Source organism: Mus caroli, unplaced genomic scaffold (genome assembly GCF_978045245.1).
Source record: "Mus caroli unplaced genomic scaffold, Mus_caroli_1 scaffold_1, whole genome shotgun sequence".
NCBI lineage: Eukaryota > Metazoa > Chordata > Mammalia > Rodentia > Muridae > Mus > Mus caroli.
The window spans coordinates 41,730,313-41,751,067 of NW_028227256.1; the positions used below are offsets into that span (position 1 = coordinate 41,730,313).

A 20,755-nucleotide genomic window follows, 5' to 3' on the forward strand; every position below is an offset into this window, starting at 1 on the left:
AGGTATCTGAAAAATTTGAAGTAGAAACCACCCCCTAAACTACCATAGTGGATACTGTGTGAACAATGATTTCTGTTAGGAATTACAGCTTATACCCTGGAAATTTAATCATATGTATCAGTTACATTTCTTGACATGATATGAAAATAAAACTCAAAAGAAGATTATGGAAAGAAGGATTAATTTTGGTTCACAATTTGGAAGGGGAGTTTCCATTATGTTGGGGAAGGGTTGACATTCACAGTAGTAAATACACGTGGTGCATTATTTTATCTTGATGAGCTAGGATGCAAAGAGAGGAAGCACCAGTGCTCATCTGTTTCTCTTTTGTTTCTCCTTATAAATGCAGAAGAGGCTGGTGACCACTTTTAGGGGGCCTTCCTTCTTCAGTTATACAACTATGGAAGTCTTTTGAAATAAGCCAGGGTTTGTACTCCCGAGGTGATTCAAATCCAGTCAAAGTGAGAGTGAAGAACCCTCAAATCATGTTCATGTTATCCTGCCTCAAGGAGCATCTGTGTGCCCACCTTCTGTCTGTGTTACTGAGTCTGAGCCCGTAACCCACAGGAGCTCTGAGCTCTAGTCTCAATGACTTGCAAAGAGAATCTCTTCTTTTTCTGCATCATGATAGAGATGAACTCTCACAATGACATTCAGACAACATTCTGACACTACAGCAGTCTGCAAAGTGTCATGAGATGAATTATGTTTAGAGACAAAAATTGTATATATTTTCAGATTTCTTAATGATAAATCTTTCCTATTTCCACTGTATCAGTGTGTAATATTTCATTTATACTTCTCTTTGTTTTGTGGAACAGAGTCTCACTTTGTAGTCATATTGTCTAGGAGTTAATTATGTAACCCAGCTTATAGTCATCCACTTGACCTGGCCTCCTTAGTTCTGGAATTATCAGCATGAGCCACCAGACCTAGCTAGGTACAACTCTCTCTCTCTCTCTCTCTCTCTCTCTCTCTCTCTCTCTCTCTCTCTCTCTCTCTCTCTCTCTCTCTTTCTTCTTCTTCTTCTTCTTCTTCTTCTTCTTCTTCTTCTTCTTCTTCTTCTTCTCTCTCTCTCTTGCTCTCTCTCTTGCTCTCTCTAGCTCTCTCGCTCTTTGTCTCTCTCTCTCCGTGTGTGTGTGTGTGTGTGTGTGTGTGTGTGTGTGTGTGTGTGTGTGTGTGTGCATGGGTATGTGCACAGGCACATATGTGTGCTTGGGTACAGGAGAGGCCTTAATATCAGGTGCTTATTTCAATCACTCACCCTTCTTTTTTGAGACAGGATCTCTCACTGAGCATGGAGCTTCACCATTGATTTACATTGGCTGTATAGAAGTTGTAGAAATTGTCTGGCCTTCATTTTCCCCAGATAAAGTATTATAGCTATGAGCTGCAGTGCCTAGCTGTTTACATGAGTATTCTGGTCTGAGTTTCTGTCCTTATGCATGTTCAATAGGCATTTTATCTACTAAAGCATTTCACCAGTCCCAGGGTTAAAGACTTTAACATTAAAAAGCAAGACTATCTGAATTTCTTTTTAAAAGCTGTGTTTTTTAAAAGCCTGGTGCTGTTTGTATTTTGGTGCTGTTTGTATTTTGATGCTAATTCTACCTTCTGACAAGTGGTTGTCCACAAGGAGTGAATCACCTACACAGCCTTCTCTCCATCTTAATTTGTTAAATAAAGGCTAGAGCCAGTGATTGGGTAGTGGAAGGGAAGGTGGAGCTGAAAAGTTTCTCAGAGAAGAGGGGAAAGAGAGGACAAAGGAGGAGGAGATGGAGCAGAAGCAGGTGGCCTGGAGAAAACACAAGTTATAAGGAATCTCATAGCTGTGGCATAGAGTAGTGTAGTGGTAGGCCTGCCCAGTCTAGGTGCACAGCTTGTATTCATATTAATTGAGCTGCATTCTCATGGCACAGGCCTATTTGGGTTGGAGAATTACTGCAACAAAGTTGTTCCTGATTTCATTATATTTACTAGTAATCCTTAAAAGTACAAAGAAGATGTATTCAATAAAGTTTTTTAAAAGAATTTTTTAACTTATGCTTTATGTGTATTAGTATTTTCCTTGTATGTATGTCTGGATGCTACATGCATGTCTGGTAGCTCAGCAGGCAAGAATTCATCAGATAGTCTGGAACTGGAGTTACTATCAGTGAGTTACTGTGTAGGTGCTAGGAACTGAACCTAGGTTCTCTGAAAGAGCAGCAAGTGTTCTTAACTGCTGGTCTGTTTCCCTGAGCCCTTTAAAGTTTCACTCATAAGCTGACTTTGTTAATATTATGTTTTAAAACTCGAATGCATCCTGGTCAAAATATTTTTCCCACATACAGTTCTGATTTGCTTTGTGCACAAATATTGCCTGATCCTATTGACCTAAGTTTATCTTACAAAACTACCATTACATAAATATGTTTAATATATGTACCATCTATTATCCTAAAACATGCAACTTTATAATAATATATGAGTTTTTACCTTTATTCTCCAGTTTGTAAAGCACATATTAATAATATCATATTTGTTTCTTTTAAGATATTTAAAATCATAGCTGAATTTTGAAAATACTTTGTTAACGACTGATATTTTCTTTCTGCATATACACATGTATTATTTATACTGGCATATGGTTTTATTCTCAACACTTATGAGGTAAAAGCTAATGGATCTCTGATAGTCTGAGGCCAACTTGACCTACATAGTGAATTCCAGGCTAGCCAGGACTATATAGTAAGACCATATATTATATAAATAAACAAATAAAAAAAGAATATATTTGCAACTTTGTTGTATATGTCATATTGATTCTAATTTTAAGGTCCTCTGAGAACTAATATACACATAAAACTACCTCTGCAATAAAATATAGTATATTCAAATAATTAAAAGTCTTACCTCAGCTTCTGTTTTCAATCTGTGCCTGGAGATTACCCTGTGCCACAGTTTTCCATACCCAGGTCCCGCCAGGAATGAGCTGGTCTTCCAAGAGAGCTGATACACCTGAGAGCACAGGTGAGACCACCACTTCTGCTCAAATTCCTGGCCCAAGAGGGACCCACCCAGAGCCATCAGGTCAATGGAACCAAGGAGCAGCCAGGGGCAGTATCCTTCCAGTTTCTATCTCTGCCCCTGAGTTTACTCTGTGTCACAGCTCTCCATACCCAGGTCCCACCAGGAGAGAGATGGTCTCACAGGTGTGCTGAAACACCTGTGTGCATAGGTAGGACCAGTACTTCTCTTCCTAGGGTCCCACCAGGAGCCATCGGGACACAGGAACTGAAGAGCAGCCTGGAGCAGGATCCTTCCAGTTTCCATCTGTGCCTGGAGCTGACCATGTCCCATAACTCTCCTTACCCAAATCCCTCTGGGAAAGAGCAGGTCTCCCACATGTGCTGACTCACCTGAGAGCACAGTTAAGACCACCATTTCTGCTCAAATACTAGGCCCACAAGGGACCAGCACAGAGCCATCAGAAGACAGAATCCAAGGAGTAGCAGGGGAAAAGATCCTTCCTGTTTCCATCTGCACCCCAGAGCTGACTTGTGCCACAGCTCTATGTACCCAAATTTTACCTCTAGAGAACTGTTCTCCCAGGAGTGCTGACACACAGGTTTATGGGAGGGACAAGCCACAGTCAGAAAGAGCAAGATGAGTTAACACCACAGATAACCAGATGGCAAGAGGCAAGGACAAGAACATAAGCAACAGAAATCAAGGCTACTTGGCACTATCAGAAGCCAGTTCTCCCACCACAGCAAACCCTGGATACCCCAAGACACCAGAAAAGAAAGACTGATTAAAAATCACATCTCATGATGATGATAGAGGATGTTAAGTGGGACATAGGTAACTCCCTTAAAGAAATACAGGAGAACACAGGTAAACAGTTAGAAGTCCTTAAAGAGGAAACACAAAAATCCCTTAAAGAATTACAGGAAAACACAATCAAACAGGTGAAGAAATTGAACAAAACCATCTAGGACCTAAAAATGGAAATAGAGACAATAAAGAAATCACAAAGGGAGACAGCTCTGGAGATAGAAAGCTTAAGAAGGAGGTCAGGAGTCATAGAGGCAAGCATCACCAACAGAATAGAAGAGATAGAAGAGAGAATCTCAGGTGCAGAAGATACCATAGAAAACATGGATACATCAGTCAAAGAAATTCAAAATGCAAAAAGGTCCTAACCCAAAACCTCCCAGAAATCCAGGACACTACAAGAAGACCAAATCTAAGGATAATAGGTATAGAAGAGAGTGAAGAAACCATGATATTCCATGACAAAAAAATTTATACAATATCTTTCCATAAATCCAGGCCTACCAAGGATAAAAGATGGAAAACACCAACACAAGAAGGGAAACTACAACCTAGAAAATGCAAGAAACTAATGTTCTTTCAACAGACCCCAAAGAAGAAAGACACACAAACATAATTCCACCTCTAACAACAAATATAACACGAAACAACAATTATTATTCTTTAATATCTCTTAACATCAATGGACTCAATTGACCAATAAAGATGGAGAGACTAACAGACTGGATATGTAAACAGGACCCAGAATTTTGCTGCATATAAGAAACACATCTCAATGACAAAGACAGATATTCCCTCAGAATAAAAGGGTAGTAAAAATTTTCCAAGCAAATGGTCCCAAGAAACAAGCTGTAGTAGGCATTCCCTCAGAATAAAAGGGTAGTAAAATTTTTCCAAGCAAATGGTCCCAAGAAACTGTAGTAGGCATTCTAATATGGAATAAAATCAACTTTTAACCAAAAGGTATTTAAAAACATAAGGAAGAACATTTCATACTCATCAAAGAAAAATCTACTAGAATGCACTCTCAATTCTGAACATCTATGCTCCAAATGCAAGGACACCCACATTCATAAAAGAAACTTTACTAAAACTCGAAGCATACATTACACCCCACACAATAATAGTGGGAGACTTCAACACCCCACTCTTATCAAAGGACAGATCATGGAAACAGTAACTAAACCAAGACACATTGAAACTAACAGAAGTTATGAACCAAATGGATTTAACAGATATTAATAGAACATTTCATCCCAAATTAAAGAATATACCTTCTTCTTAGCACCTTATGGTACCTTCTCCAAAACTGAACAAATAATAGGTCACAAAACAGGCCTCATCAGATACAAGGAGATTGTTCAAGAAGTTCAAGTTCAAGTGATCAAGTAACTCCACCTCAAACCATATACACTGAATCTAATAGAAGAGAAAGTGTAGAAAATCCTTGAACACATGGGCACAGGGAATAATTTTCTGAATAGAACAACAATGGCTTATTCTCCAAGATCAAGAATAGACAAATGGGACCTCATAAAATTGCAAAGCTTTTGTAAGGCAAAGAACACTGTCAATAGGACAAAAAGGCAACCAAAAGATTGGGAAAAGATCTTTACCAATTGTGCATCTGATAGAGGGCTAATATCCAATATATCTAAAGAACTCAAGAAGTTATACTCGGGGCTGGTGAGATGGCTCAGTGGGTAAGAGCACTGACTGCTCTTCAGAAGGTCCTGTGTTCAAATCCCAGTAACCACATGGTGGCTGACAAACACCTGTAATGAGATCTGATGCCCTCTTCTGCAGTGTCTGAAGTCATTTACAGTGTACTTATGTATAATAATAAAAAAAAATCTTTAAAAAAATGTTAGACTCCAGAGAACCAAATAACTTTATCAAAAATGGGGAACAGAGCTAATCAGCAAATTCTCTAATGAGGAAAACGAAATGGCTGAGAAGCACTTAAAGAAATGTTCAACTTCTTTAGTCATCAGGGAAATGCAAATCAAAACAACCCTGAGATTCCACCTCACACCAGTCAGAATGGCTAAGATCAAAAACTAAGGTGACAGCAAATGCTGGTGAGGATGTGGAGAAAGAGGAACACTCCTCCATTGTTGGTGGACTTGGAAGCTGGTACAACCACTCTGGAAATCAGTGTGGTGGTTCCTCAGAAAATTGGACATAGTTCTACCTGAGACCCAGCTATACCACTCTAGGCATATACCCAGAAGATGCTCCAACATGTAACAAGGACACATGCTCCACTATGTTCATAGCAGCCATATTTATAATAGCCAGAAGCTGGATAGAACCCAGATGTCCCTCAATAGAGGAATGGATACAGAAAATGTGGTACATTTACACAATGGAGTACTACTCAGTGAGGAAAATGAGTCAAAAAGGAACACAGATGGTATGTATTCACTGATAGTGGATATTAGGCAAAGAGGGTGGAATACCCGAGATAGAACTCAAAGACCACATGAAGCTCAAGATGAAGGAAGATTAAAGAGGAGTGGATGCTTCAGTCCTTCTTAGAAGGAGGAACGATATAATTAAGGGAGGTAGAAGGTAGGAGGGACTTGGTAGGAAGAGAAGAGTGGGAGGGGAAAGGGAGACAGAATCAGGTATGGGAGTAGATTGAGGAGAAGTACAGAGGGTCAGGAAATTGAACAGAGGTGTTTAGCAATGGGGGATGGGGAACTTGGGGTAACAACCAGAAAGTCCCAGATGCCAGGAAAGCAAGAACCTCCCAGGACCCCACAGGGATGACATTAGCTGAAATACCCCTAAAAGTTGAGGGGAAACCTGTCAGGACAATATCCAGTGGTTAGACATGTCTTCCCACCCCCCGTTGAGTGATGGGGCCACCCACCCATCTCCAATATTTTAAGCCAGAATTGCTCCTGTCTAAAGGAAATACAGGGAAAAAGAGTGGAGCAGAGACTGAAGGAAAGGTCATTCAGAGTCTGCCCCACGTTCTACATGCAGATCCATTCTACATGCAGATACTAAACCCAGACTCTATTTTATATGCCAAGAATTTCTTGCTGACAGGAGCCTGATACACTTGTTTCCTGAGAGGCTCTGCCATATCCTGACCAATACAGATGCGGATGCTTAAAGCCAACCATTGGACTGAGCACAGGGACCCGAATGGAGGAGTTAGAGGAAGGACTGAAGGAGCTGAAAGAGCCCCTTCTGGCATCAATGGGAGGGGAAGTCCTTGGTTCTGTAAAGGCTTGTTGCCCCAGTGTAGAGGAATTCTATGGTGGGGAGGCGGGTGTAGGTGGATGGGTAGGGGAGCACCCTCACAGAAGCAGGGTAAGGGGAATGGGATAGAGGGTTTGCAGAGGTGGAACCGGGAAAGGGGGATAACACTTGAAATGTAAATAAATAAAATATTCAGTTCAAAAATAAAAGTCTTACCCTAAAACAAATGCAATCTCAAAAAAGAAAGTAAGAAACCAAAAGAAAAGAAAAAGAAAAAGAATGAATTAGTCTTTTGTGTACTTTGGCTCCTTTCTCCCCTTATACATTTACCAGAATATTTGGGAATTTTTATGTAATATGTATATATAAGTAAGGTACAATATTGACTGAAATGCATGTGATACAAATGTAATTAACACCCAAACACATTTCTGTGTGTGCAGGCATACTTGTGCGCATGTGTAAGCATGGACCAGATGTTGACGTGGGTTGTCTGCATTAGTTCCAGCCACCATATTCTTTGATACATGCTCTCTCACTCATTCTGAGTGCATTACTTTAGCTAGATGAGTTGGCTCATGGGATCCAGGGCTCTTCATAGCTCAGCTTCCACAATACTGAGATGTGAAGTACTGCACAAAGCTGCTACATGAATGAAACAGATCTGAACTCAGGTCCTCAAGCTTGCTTTGAAAGCATTTTGTTCATGCTAACTCCTGAGCCAACTCTGTAGCCCTGCAACCTATCCTTTTTGGAATTATTTTATTTCTTTTTTTTTTTTATTTTTTAATTAGGTATTTTCCTAGTTTACATTTCCAATGCTATCCCAAAAGTCCCCCATACCCACCCCCCAAATCCCCTACCCACCCACTCCCCCTTTTTGGCCCTGGCATTCCCCTGTACTGGGGCATATAAAGTTTGCAAGTCCAAAGGGACTCTCTTTCCAGTGATGGCTGACTAGGCCATCTTTTGATACATATGCAGCTAGAGACGAGAGCTCCAGGGTACTGGTTAGTTCATATTGTTGTTCCACCTATAGGGTTGCAGTTCCCTTTAGCCCCTTGGGTACTTTCTCTGGCTCCTCCATTGGGGGCTGTGTGACCCATCCAGTAGCTGACTGTGAGCATCCACTTCTGTGTTTGCTAGGCCCCCGGCATAGTCTCACAAGAGACAGCTATATCTGGGTCCTTACAGCAAAATCTTGCTAGTGTATGCAATGGTATCAGCGTTTGGAAGCTGATTATGGGATGGATCCCTGGATATGGCAATCACTAGATGGTCCATCCTTTCGTCACAGCTCTAAATTTTGTCTCTGTAACTCCTTCCATGGGTGTTTTGTTCCCATTTCTAGGAAGGGGCAAAGTGTCCATTTCATTACATTTGTCTACCATTTCCAATTACTACAATTAAGATTATTAATTTTCAAAGCTTCTAATAGTAGATGTTCAGCTATTGCTTTCCTAAATTTGAAATGGAGATTATCATGATAGCCCATTGCATCTATCGAACATTATCAACTTCAAGCAAGAACAGTTTCTTCCTTAATGTATTTTTCCCTTTAGATTATGCAAACCCTGTTGCCAAAGTTATAACTATAGAAGAACAAAATATTTTCTTATCTGTCAATTATTAAATATATCTTGGCATCTATAAAATAAAAGTTGTCTTAATTTGCATAACTGTTATTACTCATAGCTCCCTGCTGATCTTATGACGTGTAAGTGATGTATGTGTAAAAGTACAGCAAGTTTGACCTTAGCCTTGGCTATATACTGGTATTGCACAAAATTAACATATGTATTTTGTGGTTAAAAAAAAAGAATAAATGCCTTAATCATTTCCAGTTATAATATTTCTTTCTTTAACTAAGAAAGGTTCAGGAAACTAGACTGTGTTCCCCAGTAAGACTTCTTTCAGGTGAGAATGTATGTATATGTCATCATAGAAATTTGTGGTTTAATTCAATACTGCATTTTCTCTGTTACAGACAAAACATGGATGCATACGCCTGAAGCTTTATCAAAACATTACATTCCCTATAATGCAAAGGTAAGATGGTTATTGAGATATTATCTATTTTTAGATTGTTATATGTTATGTTGAAATAATTGTGCTAATTAAAAAAAACTTATGCGGGGCTGGTGAGATGGCTCAGTGGGTAAGAGCACCCGACTGCTCTTCCAAGGGTCCGGAGTTTGGATCCCAGCGGCCACATGGTGGCTCGCAACCATCCATAACGAGACACTCTTCTGGAGTGTCTGAAGACAGCTTCAGTGTACTTACATATAATAAATAAATAAATAAATTTTAAAAAAAGATTTGGTAGAAAAAAAATAAAAAAATAAACAAAACTTATGCATTGGCATGTCCTGGTAAGCAGTATTTGAAACTAATTTCATATTACTGAAATAAGTAATATAATATAAAAAGTTGTTTTTATATCCAAATTTCTTTGAAAAGAAAGGGATATTCTGTTTAGCTTCTCTCTAGTCATGTATTTCACTGAAGCTTTTAAAAAAATCATTAGACTGTATTTTAATTATTGTGCAATGTCATTGCTTTTGGGAAATTAACAACTTTAAAACTATGTTTCCTTAAAGACATCTTAATATCATAGTACAGAGACAACAAAAACAACTAATCCTGGAAAATGAGATACTATTTTAATATGTTATTGACAATTAAGGAAATAAGTGTCAGGTAGTTAGTAGTGCACACCTTTAATCCCAGCAGAGACAGAGGCACATAGATATCTGAGTTTGTGTCCAGCCTGGTCTATAGAGCAAGGTCTAGGACAACCAGGGCTACAGAGAAAAATCCTGTCTTGAAAAAACAGTAACAAGTACAACAACAAAGGTGAGGGTAAGGGGTAAATAAAACGCAAACTATGAAAACATAAAATGCATTTCTGTGGGTTACTGTATTCGGATGAAGCATTGACACATACGCCATCATTTTAATGATTTGCTCTACTGCCTGGAATTTTACTAAAAGGATATCATTTTGAAAATGGACTTTAGAGAGAAATGACTTTGTAGTTAGCAAAAGATCTGAACTAGTTTTCAAAGAAATTTAAAATAGCATCTTGAAGAAATAGAAACAAATGCTGTATTTGAGATTCTGAATATGAGGTTATGGTAAGCTTCAACTGCTGGACTTTGAAGATAGCTTGGAGAAAGCAGGAAACAAGTATTTTAGCATAACACACACACATATATGATATATGTATATACATATATTATACATATAATATTATTTTAGAAAAAATGAAAAGTTTATAAAGTAGAAAATCAATGGGATCCCCCCCCCCCAACAGTGTTGGTTCATGTCCACCCACGTTGGCTGGAAGAAATGTAAAGAAGACCTGAGCAAGAAACTCCCTCAGAATGTTTGCTCAGCAGCAATGTTTGTTAGGGACAGAAAAAAAACGTGATTTCCCAGAAAAAAAAATGTTCTATGATACTTTCTATGCAGCATAAATATTTATAAATTTTCCTGTAAAATTGATATGGAGGTTATTGCTACTGCTTATCATGCAAAGTCAATGAACCAAAGAAAATTTTTATTACCTATCATACCAAATATTTACCACAAATGGCATATATATATATATATATAATATATATACATATATATATATACACACACACACACATGTGTGTGTATGTGTGTGTGTGTAGCGAGACAGAGAGGGAGAGAGAGAGAGAGAGAGAGCGAGCATGAGCATGCTATTATTATTTTGGGCTGCACAGTCAAGCATTGATAGTCATTGTACAATTCTATCTCATAGGCAGAACCAAGGGCTATTTCACATTTTGTAATTAAGATGGATCACATTGAAACACTTGTTTGTCAAGTGTTGGGAGGCGCTATTCTAGTTAGAACTACCTTTCACTTTAGTACTACAATGTTTATGTGACAATGTAGATCTGTATGTAGGCAGTGTTAAGTTCTGTGTGCTGTTACATATTCATAGCTAGAAAATAACTGACACTAAAGAAAATCCATAGAACACTTTCCCACACTGAGGCCACAAACATTCTCTAAGTTCTGTAAGGCTTCAGCAACAGTGCCTAACACAGAAGCCGTTTAATAAGTGAGAGACAGACTGGGTGCTATTACATTCATTCATAGAGTACACTTTTTGTTCTTCATGTAGCATACTATGGAATAACATGTTGCTTTTGTGTATCAAATAGCATTGCAGTGATCTGAAGACCATTTAGTTCCCCCCTTTGCAGTGCTTGGTCATCTTCGGACCAATTTTAAAGATGTGTTTTTTCCTTTTTTGTTCAACTCTATGCCCTATGAACGCACAGCCTGTGTTCCCAGGAGGTGGTTCAGGACAGCATGGAATATTACAGACCATGAAACTAAATGCCATGGGGTATATCCTAACTAACAATTTTAGCTGTACTAAATTGTATCTGAGGTGTGCATTCAAATATAAGGAAGTCAATGATAGCAATTTCTTCTCTGAGTTATCTAAGATATGAAGAAGGTAGATGAAGTTTGAAACAACATATGACATAAAATAACTACTTTTTCCACAGAGCTTATCAAAGTGACATCATAAGTTTTTCTTACAAATGATTGGTGTGTTATTGCAGAATATTATCACTAATGTATATTTCATTACACTTACGGTATTATTGTGGATTTGCATGACTTCTGTTAAAAGAAATGTAGATGATGGCCTTGTATAATCACCTTACAAATTAGAAAACTGATGGTGAAACACTGCATACACTGCCAATTGTTACAACGACAATAAAATGGAGACAAATGGAAAGCTGAGGTCCCTTTGGTTTTAAAGCTCTGTGTTTTTAAAAACTGAATATGATAATAGCAGGTTATGAATTCATTATTTAAATGTCTATTATGTATAAAGCATAGTTGACTAAGGCTTTACTGAAGGTTGGTGTATTCCAGAGCTTTGTAGATGTCTCCTAGGTTTGTGGTATCTGTTATCATAAGGAAGGACAATAGCCAGCATAAAGGCCACAATATGTCTCTGGTTTCTATTGCTGTGATCAAACACTGACCAAAACAACTTGGGAAGGAAAGGGATTATTTGTCTAACAGGATTCAGATTATCATCAAGGAAAGCCAAGACAGTAACCCAGAAGCAAGAGACCATTGAAGGAATACTGGCTTGTTTCCTGTTTTGCTCTGTTTGCTTTCTTATACTACTTAGAACCACCTGCCTAGTGCTGGCACTGCCCACATTGGGCTGAACCCTCCAATCAATCATTAATCAAGATAATTTAACACAGACATATCCATAGGCCAATCTGTTGGAGGTGATTCTCCTGCTATACTCTTCCCAGGTGTCTCTAGTTTATGTTAAGTTGGCTAAAACTAACCAGTACATACCATCTTCTTTGCCATTCACGTGACACTTTTGAAAGGTTGTAGAAATTCAGTGAACAGTGAGTCACCCCTGTGAGATAGGATTCTCAAAGTTAAGAAGAAACAGGCTATCATTTCCATCCATCAGGTTTGACAGAGGGTTTTTAGAGTAAGCAGTCAGCAAGGTATGACTTATACAATGGATGTGATAGAGCTGAACTCTAACCCAAATTCTAAAAGTGATAAAACAATATACCAAAAATTTTTCCACAAAGTTGGATGGTTAACAAGTTTAATCACATGCCCCATTGAATATAGCCTCTTATCATGATTCTTTACATATTTATGGAATTACTAAGTGGTGAAAAATGTACTAAACAATGAAGGGAAGCAATAAGACCTTACAACCTAGTTGTATTGTTTAGTCATTTCTTTCTTCCTGGCTCCCTCTTTTCTATGTTCTTTTCATTAACTAGGTTCTCATTCTTACTGTGCTAGACTCAAACTTGTACCTCATGTTTTAGGCTCTTTAGTGCTTGAGATTACAAGTGTGCCTGATTTCTGAGATAAACTTTTAACTAAAATTGACCATAAGGAGCCAAAATGTATTCACTGAGCTCAGGCCAGATGTGATTGCTACTTGAATCATACTAGAAGCTGGAGAAGTGCTGCAGAGTCTAAATTTATTTTGAAAATAAGGCTGACAGAATCTAAAGATGGATTTTATATTCACCCCCCATTGCTATAATTAGAACATTAAAGCAAAATCTTTCAAAGATATCACTCATAAGGAAGCTGCCTTTTCATGCCCTCTCACTTCTGACAGGAATGCTAAGATGTCGTTTCTATGAAGGTGAAATACTGACAGATTTTTTTTATTTTAATCAGTTTATTATTCTATTCATGTAAGACCGATTTTTCTAGATGAAGACTTTTGACAGTTGTTTCATACAGAACATTTATTAAATATTTTTTTAAAAAAATATATAACTCCTCTAGAAGGTTGATTTCTTGATCCTTTGATGAAATGTTTAGATTTAAGATATGGTAAAAGGGGACTGGTTGTAGTTTAGTAACAGAACACTTGCATAATGTCTGCAAAGCCTTAGATTCATTCCCAGGGGAATTATATACCCATGTCTTCATATATAGAACTTGTATAAATTATATGTATCACACAAGTAATTTTTAATAGAATGTAATGTAATATAATATATGAAGCAATGGATTCTTAAGGACATTGCCAGGTTATTTGATGTTTTAAGCATTCTTTTGTTGCATGCTCTGAAAAATGAGCAAATCCAAACAGAAACACAGACTTTGACCTTAAAACTTATGGCTTTTGTGATGAAAAGGAACTCTCAGAAAAAATAATAAATAATTCTGGATGAGAACTATATAGGTGATGAGAAAGCACTGTGAAAATCAAATATCAAAGAAAGATTTAAGAGTGGCATTCCATCAGATGCCAGTGTTTTCTAGTGATGTTGGCTTTTCCTACAGGAAAAAAATGAAATGAGTGCTGTGCCCCTCTAGGACTGCTGACTTGGTGAACTGGGTGGCTTCCAGCTAGCCTTGCCTTCTCGAAATCAGATCTCCAAATATTTATGATCATTTATGATCTATAAACTCTTATTTGGCTTTAAAGACAAATGTAAATGAGCAAAGAAAAAAAACAAGCCAATAATGTATACACAGATACACACACACACACATTAAATGGGTTAAAACATGAGGGAAAAGGACAAAAGATTAGATATGTCAGTAGGATGGTAGAGCTTTAAGTTTGCTGTTTGCTTAAAAACATCATATCTTGGCTCTTGCTGTTTGAAACGTTCAAATAAATCAGTTCAATAGGATTTAGAATAGGAAAAATTAAAATCTAGGTAAGGAGGGGGTTCCTTTGCATCCCACAAGAACAAGACATTGACCCCAAACTCTACTGTTATTAGCATTTTGTAGTTGTGCTTAATGTATTCTGTTTCAGTGATTGGAACAGTTACTTTGCAAACTATCTTGGCTGAATTTTCACTTTGTTAACTCAAATAAAATTGATATAATTTTTCTCTTTATTTTTTCATTTTCATTTGTTGAAGAGGTTCCTAATTACATGGACTTCTATAGTTTATTATAGGATTCAAGCACTTATGGATAAGAAATGTATAATTCTATCTACCTACCTGTCTGTCTATCTATCCATCTATCATATATTTGTCTATAAATGTGTCTACTTTCTCTGTATATATATGCATGTATATAGATAAGGGAAATATGATTCAACTCTGTGGGGCCTCTAAAAGTGACAGAAAAGTTACATTTCTTTAATACATTTCTGAAGCATGAAATACATTTTTGATCACACACAAAATGGTATAGAATTCTAAAATTTTAAGACATTTTAGTGTGCTTTTATAATCCCCATAAATATAACAATCTGCTAAGTTTCTTAGTTGTGGTACAAGGAGAATGTAAATGTGTGTGTGTGTGTGTGTGTGTGTGTGTGTGTAAAATGCAAAGCTTAGAAGTTCTTTTTATAACCCATTTCACTTATTTAACTATATTTTTATTAAAATGTGGGAACAGATAATCAAAGTCAACTCTCTACAAAGCCTTCTGAAACAGTTACCTGAAATCTTAGACCTGTTCTTCAGTGACGCTACTACATAAAACATGTTCATTTCAAACATTTGAAGATGGACAGATGATTATGTAAGTTAAATGTTAGCTCAGTTCATCCAATGGTAAATTTTATATCCTGTAATGATTCTAGGCAATTCTGTTTCTGTAGCTATATATCATGTTCTTTGTGTAACATATCACCACTATTATATATTTAAAAGGAATACAGAAATTTCTATGATGCCATTTTCTCATTCTCCCTTTTAGTGGGAAGCTATAAAGTGTTTTAATACTAAATATTGTGAAAATAAATAGGCAAATTATAATATACTTGGGAGTTTGTTATTGATTATGTGACTTCTGTGTCTTAATAGATGAAAATATAAAATCAGAAAGAGAAATAGCAGTAGACTACATATTTTCTCAGTTCTTCAGGCAAGTTGTACAACTAGTTGAATTTCTGAAAATTTATCTCTTTTAAAGAGGCTATGTAGTTCCTCACCAAGGTTTCTCACATTGCTGAAATTATTAGTGAGCATAATTTTAAAGTTTAATTACTATATGTTATTATTTTCACCTCTAAAAATTCTCTAAGAAGTGCACCTAAGCTACTAGAAACTGAAGTAGAAATGACACATTTTATATCAATTATTCACTGCAACAGTTCACTGTGGCCTTGCTTTATTTAATTTACTTAAAGATAATACACATGTTACATATCCAAAGGTATTGTGTTTGTTCCTCCAGTTATATCATTTTCTTGATAAATTGAAGTAATTTTCTTAAGTTAACAGAGGAAAATAATATCCTATCTGAAGGAATTTTAAAAGGGAAGGAAAATAAAGGAAAGGAGAGGAGAGGAGAGGAGAGGAGAGGAGAGGAGAGGAGAGGAGAGGAGAGGAGAGGAGAGGAGAGGAAAGGAAAGGAAAGGAAAGGAAAGGAAAGGAAAGGAAAGGAAAGGAAAGGAAAGGAAAGGAAAGGAAAGGAAAGGAAAGGAAGATGACTGCTTCTGGGTATGGTAGAGAAGGCTTTTTGTAAATATGTGGCAGAGCATAGCCAGAAACAGAGACATCTGGGAGAGTTCAGAGTGTACATGAACAGACTAAGCTGTGCCATGTGGGGAGAGAAGGCAAGGAAGAGAGAAGGGAGAGAAGGGGGGACCAGGTGCAACAGCCAGTGAGCCCAAAGATATAAAAGTAGGCAACCAAAATAGATTACATAGGGAAGGAAAATCTAGCCCACTAGGCTGAACTCAGGGTATGGGGCTAGATATGCCAATCCGGATGGCCCTGTAATAGGTAGAGATTGTGTGTGGCAGAGAGAACCTGGTGGCCAAGTCCATTTCGATATGTTACACAGGTACGCCAGCCATTTGTCCTGATTTTGAAGCCTAACACTATCTAGTATCTATTTTTCTTTCCATTGGATTATACTATCACAGCAGAAAGTTTAACCTACTTAGCTGGGAGATGATGTCCCAAAACAAAATAGAATACTGCATTCATGTCTACCCTTTCAGGCTGTCACATGTGTTACCCTGACCTGACTCTTAACTGATGCTTTGGGGGATATCATTTAAGACTAGCAAGTTGTGAGTGACTTTGTAGACTAAATGGAATGTATCCAATTATTTGCCTCTCTAGCCTGGAGGCCACAATTAATAGGTTTCCTTTTCTTCCTCATACTGTTTTTACTCAGTATATATACTAACAATATCTCTCTGTAAAAAATGTCTCTGTGTGACTTATGGTCCTACAGAATTCTATAAAAGCATTTAGTTATTAGAGGCATTGTACGAAGGTTGGATATGTCTATCATTTTGTGAAAGAACAAGAAAACTTGTTCATGGACAAATGATATTTTTGAAAATAGCACAAATCATCCGATCCTTAAAGAGCCAAGCAGTAGAATTCTGAAACTTGAGATGTGAATTTGAGAGACTGGGCAGAAAATAAAACTGAGAAATATTTGAGAAAGATCAAAGACGTTCAAAGCTTTTATCAAGACTGTTTGATGAGTGGCTCAGCACATGCTGCATCAAACACCTAGCCAGGAGGTGAACACTTCTTTGAACAAAAGATCCAGGAGAAATGAGAAGTGAGGATAAAGGAGTTACCACTGAAGGTAAAATTATGGCAGGAAACACGTAGGCTAATCAATGATATGAATTGATCAGAGAAGAAGCATCCTTACTGGATTCTATGGTCTCATTTTAACTGCATTCTACTTCAATACCCAGGACTGCATCTTTGGATTCAGTCAACAGAGGAAGGAGCGTATTTGGAGGAAAACTGTACTAATATAGATTATTTTTCTTATAAATGTTCTCCAAACAGTACAAAATATCAAGTGTTTGTATAATGGTGAGATTGTGTTAGGAACTAGGTACTCTAAAATGGATGTATGTGTGTTATACATGTGCTATTTTACCTGCCTGAAGGACTTGAGTGATATCTAGCTACACTTGTCTGTGACCAGCATCCCTCCTCATAAACACTATGGGACAGCTGCATTGATTAGGAAGACATTAGGGGGCAAGTGGCCTCCAGCTTCTCTCCTTGTCTTTCTCTTTCCAGGGGATGACATAAGGCAGTGGCAAGCTCATTCGAGCACAGCATAGCACTTTAGAAGACAAGCCATAATCCCAGTTCATGTTCCTCTGAAGACTTTCTTTCTTTCTATTTATTTATTTATTTATTTATTTTTCAAAATTTTATTAGATATTTTCTTCATTTACATTTCAAATGCTATTTTGAAAGTCCCCTATATCCTCTCCCCGCCCTGCTACCCTACCTACCCACTCCCACTTCTTGGCCCTGGCATTCCCCTGTATTGGGGCATATAAAGTTTGCAAGAGCAAGAGGCCTCTCTTCCCAATGATGGCCGACTAGGCCATCTTCTGCTACATATGCAGCTAGAGAAACGAGCTCTGGCAGTACTGTTTAGTTCGTATTGTTGTTCCACCTAAAGGGTTGCAGACCCCTTCAGCTCCTCGGGTACTTTCTCTAGCTTCTCCATTGGGGGCTCTGTGTTCCATCCAGTAGATGACTGTGAGCATCCACTTCTGTATTTGTCAGTCACTGGCATAGACTCACAAAAGACATCTATAACAGGGTCCTTTCAGCAAAATCTTGCTGGCATATGCAATAGTGTCTGCGTTTGGTGGCTGATTATGGGATGGATCCCCAGGTGGGGAAGTCTCTGGATGGTCCCTTGTTTCATCTTAGCTCTAAACTTTGTCTCCTTCCATGGGTAATTTGTTCCCTATTCTAAGGAGGAATGAAGTATACACACATTGGTCTTCCTTCTTGATTTTCTTGTGTTTTGCAAATTGTATCTTGGGTATTCAAAGTTTCTGGGCTTATCAGTGAGTATATATCAAGTGACTTCTTTTGTTATTGGATTACCTCACTCAGGATGATATTGTCCAGATACATCCATTTGCCTAAGAATTTCATAAATTCATTGTTTTTAATAGCTGAGTAGTACCCAATTGTGTAAATGTACCACATTTTCTGTATCCATTCCTCTGTTGAGGGACAACAGGGTTCTTTCCAGCTTTTGGCTATTATAAATAAGGCTGCTATGAACATAGTGGAGCATGTGTTCTTATTACCAGTTGGAACATCTTCTGGGTATATGCCCAGAAGAGGTATTGCTGGATCTTCTGGTAATACTATGTCCATTTTTCTGAGGAACCACCAGACTGATTTCCAAGCGGTTGTAAAAGCTTGCAATCCCACCAGCAATGGAGGAGTGTTCCTTTTTCTCCACATCGTGGCCAGCGTCTGCTGTCGCCTGAATTTTTGAGCTTAGCCATTCTAACTGGTGTGAGGTGGAATCACAGGGTTGTTTTGATTTGCAATTCCCTGAAGATTAAGGATGTTGAACATTTTTTCAAATGCCTCTCAGCCATTTGGTATTCCTCAGTTGAGATTCTTTGTTTAGCTCTGTACCCCATTCTTTAATGGGGTTATTTGAATTTCTGGAGTCCAGTTTCTTGAGATCTTTGTATATATTGTATATTAGTCACCTATCAGATTTAGGATTGGTAAAAATCCTTTCCCAATATGTTGGTGGCCTTTTTGTTTTATTGACAGTATCTTTTGCCTTACAGAATCTTTGCAATTTTATGAGGTCCCATGTGTCGATTCTTGATCTTACAGCACAAGCCATTGCTGTTCTGTTTAGGAATTTCCCCCTCTGCCCATATCTTCAAGGCTTTTCCCCACTTTCTCCTCTATAAATTTCAGTGTCTCTGGTTTTATGTGGAGTCCCTTGATCCACTTAGCCTTGAGCTTTGTACAAGGAGATAAGAATGGATCAGTTCGCATTTGTCTACATGATAACCAACAGTTGAGCCAGCACCATTTGTTGAAAGTGCTGTCTTTTTCCCACTGGATGGTTTTAGCTCCCTTGTCAAAGATCAAGTGACCATAGGTGTGTGGGTTCATTTCTGGGTCTTCAATTTTATTCCATTGATCTACCTTTCTGTCGCTGTACCAGTACCTTACAGTTTTTATCACAATTGCTCTGTAGTACAACTTGAGGTCAGGCATGGTGATTCCCCCAGAGGTTCTTTTATTGTTGAGAATAGTTTTTTCTATCCTAAGTTTTTTGTTATTGGAGATGAATTTGCCAATTGCCCTTTCTAACTTGGTGAAGAATTGAGTTGGAATTTTGATGGGGTTTGCATTGCATCTGTAGATTTCTTTCTGCAAGATAGCCACATTAAACTCAAGAAGCAGGGAGACCAAAGTGTGGATACTTCGTTTCTTCTTAGAATGAGGAACAAAATACCCATGGAAAGAGTTACAGAGACAAAGTTCAGAGCTGAGAGGGAAGGAAGGACCACCCAGAGACAGCCCCACCCAGGGATCCATCCCATAAATAGCCACCAAACCCAGACACCACTGGATATGCCAGAAAGATTTTGCTGACAGGACACTGATATAACTGTCTCTTGTGAGGCTATGCCAGTGCTTGGCAAATACAGAAGTGGATGCTCACAGTCCTCTATTGGATGGAACACAGAGCCCCCAATGAAGGAGCTAGAAAAAGTACCCAAGGAGCTAAAGGGTTCTCCAACCCTATAGGAGGAACAACAATATGAACTAACCAGTACATCCTAGAGCTTGTGTCTCAAGTTGCATATGTAGCAGAGGATGGTCTAGCAGGCCATCAATGGGAGGAGAGGCTCTTGGTCTTGGGAAGAAATATGCCCCAGTACAGGGGAATGCCAGGGCCAGGATGTGGGAGTGGGTGGGTTGGGGAGCCTGGTGGAGGAGTGTATAGGGGACTTTCAGGATAGCATGTGAAATGTAAATGAAGAAAATATCTAATAAAAAAATAATTACACACTAAAAAATAAAATTAAGTCTTAAAAAAAAATGAAAAAAGTAACTGTGTTCCATTTTTTTTCTGTTTCTAGGAAACTTTATCTCCATCTCTCTTTTTTTTTTTTCTTTTCTTTTTGTAGTAACTAAGTGAATTTTCTCCTGAACGTTTAGTATCGACTCAAAGAAGTAAAATGGTCTCTATGTTAGTCCTTTTGTGCGCTGGATAATATTAGACATTCCCCTTTGCCCAATTGAGATATCAAAATAGAAAAAATGGAACCATTGATGACTGAAAGACCCAATGTATGCTCTGCAGCCTCAGCCTGAGAAACAGTGTCTCAATTGGTTGTGTTTTATAAAAATAAAGGAGAGAGGGAATATGTTTGGTGTAGGTTTGGGGGTAGGGACTG

The 20,755-nt window shown here is 38.0% G+C and overlaps 1 protein-coding gene across 2 annotated transcripts in view; it reads left to right on the top strand.

Annotated features, from left to right (window-relative positions):
- Nucleotides 1–20,755, top strand: part of Gulp1 (GULP PTB domain containing engulfment adaptor 1) — a 272,673-nt gene that overhangs the window by 147,623 nt on the left and 104,295 nt on the right. For both annotated transcript variants that reach the window (XM_085836971.1, XM_021168770.3), the window contains exon 3: nt 9,023–9,084. In XM_085836971.1, the coding sequence (XP_085693097.1) occupies nt 9,023–9,084 (62 nt within the window). The remainder of the gene's footprint in view (nt 1–9,022; nt 9,085–20,755) is intronic.